Consider the following 9771-nt stretch of genomic DNA (forward strand, 5'->3'; position numbering starts at 1 on the left):
AGGGCTGGACTGGGACAAAAAAATCGTCCTGGGCATTTTGACTAGAGCCCACCATTATAGGAAAAATCATAAAGCCTTTGAATGAAAATAAACACTGTTGTGACAGTGATGTACACTGTTCTGATGGTATATATGTATCAATCTATCAATTGTTTGTTGCAAGACTCAGATAATTATTTTTTTTTAAAGTGAGACATTTTAAATGAGAATAAGAAAGTATTTCTTTGTGCCCCCCCTTTCCCTTTTAATGCCCTACATGGACCCCTGGCAACACTTTGCTAGACCCGCCCCTGCACAGTTACCAGCTGTCAGCTGCTTAGAAAAGGATCCTGGTGTTATTAGTCTCTCAGAAACAGTTCATAACTTCCCTTCAACTCATTCATGTTAACTAAAAGGTAAACCTGTTTCTCCATCACCTGTTCAGCTCTGATGATTCAGTAAGGACATCTCCTGGTTTCATCTTCATGTTTCCCTCTCATCACATAACCAAACCAATATCATAACCAGCAGGTTTACAGCTGTGGCTCCAGCAAACATCAGCTGATACTAGAAATTAATATTAAATAAATTCTAACAACAGCTGATCAAGCTTAAAAGTGCTGCTGTTGTTTACCGCGACATCCGCTGGTTTCCTCTTTCTGGCGCAAAGTGGGCGATAAACAAACATAATTAACCTTATGAACAAAATAAAGTTCAACATCAGTATCATAGCACCCACCCAGCTGTATAGAAACTCCGTCATGCTAGCTAGCACGCAGTACGAAAAAGTCAGCATAACTAAAATAAACTCCACCTAAACTTGGTTCATATCTGACCCAGATGGACTGCAGGTTATAACTTCTTACCTGAAGTTCAGTTCACCTGACACTCTCGGACCAGCGGCCGCTTCGGGTCTCTCCTCCTGCCTCCCTTTTTCTTCATCCACTTGCTGGCTTCCACCACTTGCTAATATTATTGAATCTGTGGAAGCTCCGCGATAGCCACCACACAAGTAACGAATAACGAGCCTATCTAAATCCCAGTAACGAGTAACGCGTTCCTGGTTTTGGCATAATAACTAGTTACCGTGCTCGTTACCACAATAATAACGTAGTTACTGTAACGCGTTACTTAATAACGCGTTAGTCCCAACACTGAAAGCCAGTGAGACCATATGACTGCAGCTGGCTTTTCAGACAATATCATCAAGTTCCCACTGTCTTACTTTAAACCAGAGGCAATCACACTTTTGAGGTTGTAACCCTAAACCTTGGAACAGCCTCATTTACTCATTCTCATTTATTTTAGGCCATAGTTTATATGTATTTGCCTGTATGGAAGTGTTGGAATGAATGTGTGATCCTGGGGTTGATTATTAGTCTGTATGGTGTAATGTGTATACTTAGCTTTAATGTTGTTGAGTCTGGCTTTGTAACTCCATATTTTGAAAAGTGTTGTACAAATAAAGCTATTATTATTGTTGTTGTTTACTTTTTATTCTTGACCTTCTACTTTTGCCACTATAATTATATGAGTATAATTTTCAGTATCATTATGATATTTTAAGTATTATTTCACAACAACATGTATATTTTCCTTTCCTTACTTATAAATGAGGATTTTCTCAAGATCTTTACTTACTTTTACTTCTTTACATACTTTTCCTTTATCGCATAATATGGATGCGACCAGTGGGGGCGATACGGAGCCTCTAACCTCTAACAATTCAACAAGGAAGAAAAAGACCCGGAAGTGAGCTTTGTTGTTTTTCTGGGGCGGGAAAGACTAGCTAGGAAGAAGGCAAAGTGCACGGTAAGTTTAAAACATTATTTCTAATCTAAGATGACATTTATTTAGGCGACTGCTTTTTTTACAGTTTGCCATTTGACGGGCTAGCGATGTTACACACCTCCTCCCTGCTGTTCATGTGAGCCTGAAAAACGTGTCTGAGCGGTACACGTAGCGTTTTCTGTGCCTCATATTTTCACACTGGATGAATCTGTCCAGCTTTGCATAGTTTCCGGTTGATTTTCTTTTATATAATATTCCCTTATAAGAAAATCAGCCACAACGACCTCACAGTGAATTTAAGTGACCGTTTTATATTGTAAACTACAACAAAAAATATAAACATAAACGCAAAAATAATGTTGATGTATATTTACTATACCAAGAACCCACTTAAATCAATAAAACAAACAACCATCTCACAAAATAATCATTTTAAAGTTGCTTCAACCAAGCTTGAACACCGTAAACCTTTAAATAGCTTAGAAAGAAAATTCAGCACGAACAATGGATGTTGGAAATTATACAAATAAGCAAAACAGTTCATTTAAATCCGTAGGCAGATTACATAAAATATACAAGTATACAACTCATAACAGACAATAGATAAGTAAAGTAATGTAGTATGAAGTCTTAAAATTAACGTATATAGATCTGATTTGCCACCATCTACTGTTGGAGATGTGCCTTACATTATGATGGGTACACCACTCCTTTGTTATAGTTAGCGTTACGCCCGCCTAAATGTCCAGGGGATTTGGGGTAAGTGACAAAAAAGGAAAGAATGAGGCAATAAAATCGTTGTTTTTTTTTTTTTCAATAATTAAACTGAAAGGTGACATGGACAAGTTGCTGACACCTTCCAAAAACAATGATCATAACAAAACCTGAAAGTTGGTCCAAATAGAGTAAGTTAAAATGGTTAAATAATGCAAAAACACACCATACCGCTCTACTGATCTGAAGTGTAGTAAATACACACATAAGTGTACAAGTCGGACTTTAAGTACTCTAGCTTAATTACTGAGGAGAATCTGCTGCACAGAAAGGTGGCACAAAGGCTGGAGAGACGGCAGGACACACACAGAGCACGTCCTGCTAAGGGCTATTTCAGTATTAATTTTACTTACAGTTTGTCCATCTCTAGGAACCTTAAGTAAACCTTTTAGATCAACCAGATATTAATGAATTACAATAGACCAGGCAAGAAGTAATAAATGTATGAAATATCTTTTCAGCATCACTCAGTGACATGATGTTTCTAATTTTAGAGCTAATGCACAGATGAAAAAAAGCAGTCCTACATATTTGTTTACTGCATGCATTAAAGGGCATATCCTAATCAAAAATGATGCCCAGGTTCCTCTCGGTGTTACTGGAGGCTAAAATAGTGCCACCCAGAGTAAGTATCTGGTTGGACACCATGTTCCTAAGATTTTTAGGGAAGAGTACAATAAAGCTCAGTTTTGTCTGAATTTAAAAGCAGGAAATTAGTGGTTACCTGCAACTGTTGTAGTGATCTGGATTGAAACCAGGCCTTGGTGTCTTTAAGACATGCCTGTACTTTTTTTTCTAGTAGATTTGTATAATGTGGTTTCATGAATAATTAAAGCAGGGTATCATCTACCATTACAATAATGCATTAAAATAAATGTAAGTAGTCATGTAAGAAAGTCTTTTCTAATAATGTTACCTAAGGGATGTATAATGTAAACAGTAATGATCCTCACTAACTGTCCATCTATCAGATAGATATGATTTAAATTTCTGCAGTGCAGTTTTTTCATACCTACATTTTGTAGTAAAATATTGTGATCAGCAGTGTCGAATGCTGCACTGAGGTCTAGCAGAACAAGCACAGAGATGAATCCACTGACATAAGCCATAAGAAGATCATTCACAACCTTCACTAGTGCCGTTTCTGTACTGTTAAGATTTTCTGAATCTTGACTGCAACCCTTCAAATAAACAGTTGATGACAACTACTCTTTCAAGAATTTGAAATTGAAGGAAGATAGCTGGATGGAAAAGAGGCTTTTAGTAGTGATAATTACCACCACCTCAAAAGGCTATGGTGGGCAGCCTTTTAATAACGAAAGAGAAAGTGGGCAAATACTGTACACACGAAACCTTTGTATATAAAACAAGCATAGTTATTTTTTAATTTTAGCTCAAAAAATTAAATACAAATAAATAAATAGAATTAAAAAAATAGAAACATCTTGGTTGCAATGAGAGCCACAAATGGCCCAATTAATGTAAGACTTTAGAAATTAGATATAACGATTGATATTAACTTTTCGGCTTGACTTTTAAATTAAGTCCAGTGTGACCCACGATATCTGAACTTAACACTTAATTTGAACTTGCAGTGTCAAGCTCCTCTCTTTGTGAAACACACTTAACTACTTTTTTGGTTTTTTTCAGTATCTAGTAAAAGACATGATTGCATGAGATAGTCCTGAAACTGAGTCATTGCTGTAAGAATAAAACATTTTTAAAAATTTTGACATTCATTAGGTAGATGATTTATATGTGTTGACAATAAAAGTTGCCTAGTTGACAAAATAAACGATCACAAATTGTGTAACTGTTAACAGAATAGTGATGCATCGATATACTGCCAGTATTGACCAATTTTAAATAAGATATTTACCTTTGGCCATGAACTCTATTTGTTGTGTGTGATAAAGACATGGAAGACTTGACAAGTCTAAAAAATTAACAAATCATTTTATAATAATCTGACTTTTTTTCCTCCTGGCAAAAGAGGAAATTAATAACAACAGCAACAAAAAAAACCCCGAAAACTAAAATATACAGAAAATGTAAGTTGCTGTTTGTCCAGAATTTCACACTCATCACATCCATGTAGCTCATTTATAGTACTGGCTGTTATTGAATCTCTTCCAGCAGGTGAGATGCCATCCAAAAGACAAGTTGTGGCCCAGCCTGCCTTCTCTCCAGTTCTCTTCATGACTGTGGAGGGTGAACCGATGAATTTCTTCTTGCGACCTGGTCCCATCAAACGCAAACTCCAGCCGCTCGTTTCAGCTGGAGGAGGAATGTTGTGCAACGTCCAGCAACCAGGAGCAATACTGCTGACTGATCCTGAGGACAGAAGTGTCATTCCTGAATCCACTGCACACTGGTACGTGCTGAACTGAGAATTCATGTTAATATCGGCAGGTGTTTACATTTAAAGAAATGCGATTTTTCTTTTCAGTCAATAAGAAGAAGATAAAAAAGAAAATGCTTCTTCAGTTTAGTTTGGTGGTGGTGATAAATTTATTCAACCCATTTATGATTCATATCTTATGAATCCCACACACACAACAGCAGCAGCACTGGAGCATACCTGGAAGTCTTATTATCTACTTATATCCCTTGTTTACTTTTCAGGTACGTGTCCACCCAGTATATTTATGACTGTGTTGAGAAGAATGAACAGTTGAATTTAGAGGACTACAGGCTAAATCCTGAAAAGGTCCAAAGACATTCTGCTAGGCTCAACAACAGCAAAAACAGTTCGCCTCAAGCCACAGGAGGTACGACTAAACCCCAGACTTTCCATGTCTGAAGGATTGTGTTCTAACACGTCTGCACTTTACAGATTACATTTTTTTTTATTACTTGAATTGTTTACAAGTTACAATTAGAAATGTGTGTAAATCTGGTGAATAGTTTAATCTGCTTCCGTTTTCTACATTATGTCTACAATCTTTTATAACTAGGCAGAAGTGCCTACACTACTGAAGAAGATGCTGCCATTTTAAATTATGTCAGCAAGCACAAGACGGAGACTGGGGGAAACCGGCTTTGGCAAGAGATGGAGAAACAGCATGTGACCGCACACACCTGGCAGTCGATGAAACACCGCTACAAAGCACAACTGGCTAAGAAACAGACAGCCGCCGTGGAGGCGGAAAAGCCAGAAGACAGTAAGACAGCAGAAGAAAAGACAGAGGTGATTAACTATCTGGATGTTGTCGTTACGATTTTGTTATTTTTAGTTGTGTTTTTTGTCATATGTTAGTCTGTTTCCACTGTTGCTTTGTTTTTTTAGTTAGAATTTTCAAAGTAAAGTTTGACTTTAAATACACAGACTATTTCCACGACATCATAAAATTAAAACAGTATTTAGTAAGTGACAGAGACAGAAAGACAAAGTGGCTCCATACTGTGATGGCTTACACGTTTGCCTAATCATCATCGTTTTATATAGCACTTTAAAAACACACCTGGTAGACCAAAGTGCTGTACAATATAAATATAAATATAGTAATACAATAGGAAAAACCAAACATAGCAATAAAATGAATAAAAATGTCAGTTGCCCACAGAGTTAAAAGCCAGGGAATAAAAATAGGTTTTTAATCTGGACTTAAAAACTGGCACTGATGTAGCTAATATAGAGAGGAAGATTATTCCAAAGCATCAGAGCCGCAATAGAGAACGCTCGGTCTCCTCTAAGTTTCAGCCGGGACTTAGGGACTGAAAGCAACAGCTGCTCAGCTGACTGAAGCGAACGAACGGGGACATGGGGCTTCAACAAATCAGACAAACAGGTGGCAGACCATTTAGAGATTTAAAAACCTAACATGTGAAAGAGTCCCAGTTTGATCCTGGGAGGAGACACAAATCCCTTTGGAGTTGTATCAGGAAAGGCAGCCAGTGAAAACATGCAGCGCTACCAACTGTGGCAATCCTTGTGAAAAAGGACGCAGCAGAAAGTAGCTTTATGAGTAAAAGAACCCACGTAGAGACGCTAAGTAAAAGTAAGGAAACCGTTTTTAAACCAGTGTTGTTCCATTTGAACAAAGTTTGTTATTTTTATCCAAAATATCAACATATTTACATCACAGCAGTGACAACAGCATCCACTAACATTACACGACTGACAGGCAAAATGATATTAGAATCTACATTACGACTGTACAGCAGGAGGAGATGTACCAGATAAGAAAATTCTAAATTTTTAATCCTTTGGATGATTGTTTAAAGTCTTACACAGCACCATGTGGATGCAGTCAGAAACATGAATATGAGTAAAGGTGAGACTGAGCTGGGCGTCTGTGAACAGGAGAAAGGTCAGCCCCGACAAACTGAGCAGCTCGTTCCAAAATGAGGGAATTCTTCTGTAGCATGTTTGTGGTTTGAATATTGTATATTATAGTATACACTGTATCAGCAGTCCCCAACCTTTTTTGCGTCACGGACTGGTTTATGTCGGACGATATTTTCACAGACCAGCCTTTAAGGTGTCGCGGATAAATACAACAAAATAAACCTGGTACCAAAAAAACAAAAAGAAGATTTATTCATAACACACGGGAGAAGACCCAGGGAAACTGAGTTAACGATAAAAACAATAAAGAATAATGATAAAAACCCTGAAAACCATAAATTTCACACATGAGCCTAAACCAGTCTGTGGCCCGGGGGTTGGGGACCGCTGGAATATGTTGTTATATTTATTGTTCTATATGAGATATTATTGATTGTTTTTTATCCACTTCGATTAACATAAAATGCAAATTCTACTCCTCGAACACATCCCATTTGTGAACTTTACAGTGTGTCTACTGCTGGTTTCAGCAGCATACTTAAACCGTCTTACCTGCGTTTACATTAGAATCCTGTTGTTCATTTTACTAAAACACCTTTATTGTAAAAAAAAAAGAAGAAGAAAAGGGGAAAAAAATCTGTCACGTGTAGTAAAATAGGTCACAAGCTACCTCCTAAACTTCTTGAAGCTTTAATAAAAATCTGGAACATTTTTACCAGGTGTAGGGTGAAGAGTTGCCACTGGGTGGCAGCAGTGGGTTAAATAAAATCAGACAACCAAATTCAGGCTGCTGGCAGTCACTTTTTTAATAGACTTTAATGCTGAAGCTTTTCATTTCCTCTGTCTGCCTCTAGGTGGAAGAGCATCAAGAGACAGATGCTCAGAAATCTTCATGTGAAGAAGATGTTTCAGAAACAGACCTAACACAGGTGGGAACTCACTGCTTGTATGCTGTTAGGGTGCTGTATGAGGTTATAGTTGCTGTAAAGACATAACCTGAAATGGGTGTCTCCACAGATGGATGTCCAGTTAGTACAAACAGGAAGCACACCAGAAAATGTAGACCAAGAGCAACATGTGAGTCAGAAAACAGATAAACAACAAACTGAAAGCAAACAATCAGAAACTCTAGAAGCTGAAGTATCTCAGGCCTTTCAAACTGCAGCGCCTTGTGCGGACCTACAGGCAGAGACCCAACTGCTAACAGCAGAGACCACAGACGCAGAAACAGGTGAACCTCAGCCTGTCTCCCCACAAAAACAAAGTTTGTCAGGGGATGACTCCACACCAGCTCAGCCTAAGCCCACGCCCAAATGTTCCTCATCAGAAAAGACAAACGAGAAGCAGAAGGCCTCCCCGGTGCTGGAACAACCGTTGCGTCGAACAACTCGCAGGCAGCTTGAGCTTGAACCGTATGGCAAAAAACTGAGGTCATCATCAACCCAAGCAGTGCGAACCACATCATCTCCCCAGCCCCTGAAAAAAACCAAGTCTGCTCTTCAACAAGATACGACCACAGACCAGCCGGCTCCCAAGAAAGCCAGAGGAAAAACTCCGAGAGCAGCGGCAGAGAGTGACGAGGAGCAGAGTACACCCGCAGCCATATCTAAAACAATACAAGCAGGTATGTCATGAAAACAAAGAGCCGTTTTCATTCTTTTGACAACCCTTCTTTTTACACTTTTTATACTTTTTGTGGTTTTCAGATGAAACCAATCCAGTGCCTCAGAAAGGAGAAAAGAAGAAAGAGAAGAGAAAGTTGGGGATTCTTGAATTGGCAACGAAGGAGTTTGAAGATGACAGTGAGGTAGGATGCTGGTTTTGATACACTTTGTAAAATCACCACTCAGTGCCTCAGCATGCAACAGTTCCCACTCTTGATTCCCAGTTTGACTGGGAGTGCTGGTGTCTCCTGTTGGGCTTCATGGACCTGCGACCTAAAAATGTAACATTCAGTATTAATGTTTTTTCTAGCTTTGTTCATTTTTTTTTTAAACAAACAGCAGGTCTTTTGTCCTGTCTCCCTCCACTCATCACCAATCAGTCGCAGCAGATGGCTGCTCCTCCCTGAGCCTCATGCTGCCAGTTTCCTTGCTGTAAAAAGGGAGTTTTTCCTTCCCACAGTTGCCAAAATGCTTGAAAATAGGGGATCCTCTGATTGTATCCTCTGATCCTATATATTATTGTAGGGTCTTTACTATTAATCAAATTAAATTGAAATTGCATAGGAGTTGTGACAATAGAAGCATTCCATTTGAAAATTTTAACAGATTGTAATTGTAGTAAAATACTTTTCTATAAATAGTGGGATGTCAGAGAACCACAGGCCCCACATGATAGTTCTGATTTAAAGCATGAAGCCATAGAAGAGAATTTCTAGATTCTTTGCTGGTTATTGACCACAAAAGCTTCTGCTGCTTCTTTTACACACATGAAAGTTCCTGTTTTCATTTAACTGTACTCCCAACATCTGCTACACTGTGTTGTTTCTTGCTTTACATGTAGCTCGACTTTGTACATGATGTAATCCAAGTATTTCATCATTGTTTTTCAGTGTTTTATAATACTTTTCTGTGTTATATATGTTCTTTAACACAGTTACATTTGTATCTCATAGTCTGATGATCTCGAAGCTCCAGATCTCCAAAACCCTGCACAAACAGCAGCTACATCGACCTCCCTTCATCCTCCGCCTGCAGACACAACTCCAGATCCCGCTTCCAAACAGTCCTGCACTAAACCTGGACCCACTGAGACCCCTCTGAGTAATGTGGAACAGGCCCAGGCCACTAGTAACAACTGTGCAGCTGAGAAAAGCTGCCTGCCTCCAGCTGCTGAGCCTGTAGTGTCCGAGGCTGTCGGTACAACCTCCAAGGCCCACCTGTTCATATTCGACAGTGAACCTCAGGAAGACGACTCTCAGTCTGTCAGCGGTG

The 9771-nt window shown here is 38.8% G+C and overlaps 1 protein-coding gene across 2 annotated transcripts in view; it reads left to right on the forward strand.

The window, feature by feature from the left end:
* Positions 1-1703: 1703 nt before the first annotated feature.
* terf2ip (telomeric repeat binding factor 2, interacting protein) overlaps positions 1704-9771 on the forward strand; it is a 9091-nt gene continuing 1023 nt past the window's right edge. The window contains exons 1-8 of one of the 2 annotated variants that reach the window (XM_086292646.1): positions 1704-1791; positions 4681-4918; positions 5170-5315; positions 5502-5734; positions 7690-7764; positions 7853-8459; positions 8542-8642; positions 9453-9771. The exon at positions 9453-9771 is cut by the window's right edge and continues 125 nt beyond it. In XM_086292646.1, coding sequence (XP_086148772.1) covers positions 4689-4918; positions 5170-5315; positions 5502-5734; positions 7690-7764; positions 7853-8459; positions 8542-8642; positions 9453-9771 — 1711 coding nt within the window. In that variant the 5' untranslated portion in view covers positions 1704-1791; positions 4681-4688. The remainder of the gene's footprint in view (positions 1792-4680; positions 4919-5169; positions 5316-5501; positions 5735-7689; positions 7765-7852; positions 8460-8541; positions 8643-9452) is intronic. The other variant, XM_086292647.1, reaches the window with a different exon arrangement.

This window comes from Aulonocara sp. 'chitande type north' Nkhata Bay, linkage group LG5, assembly GCF_057382095.1.
Source record: "Aulonocara sp. 'chitande type north' Nkhata Bay isolate Kocher_YH1m ecotype deep benthic linkage group LG5, A_spYH_male_GT1.1, whole genome shotgun sequence".
Lineage (NCBI taxonomy): Eukaryota > Metazoa > Chordata > Actinopteri > Cichliformes > Cichlidae > Aulonocara > Aulonocara sp. 'chitande type north' Nkhata Bay.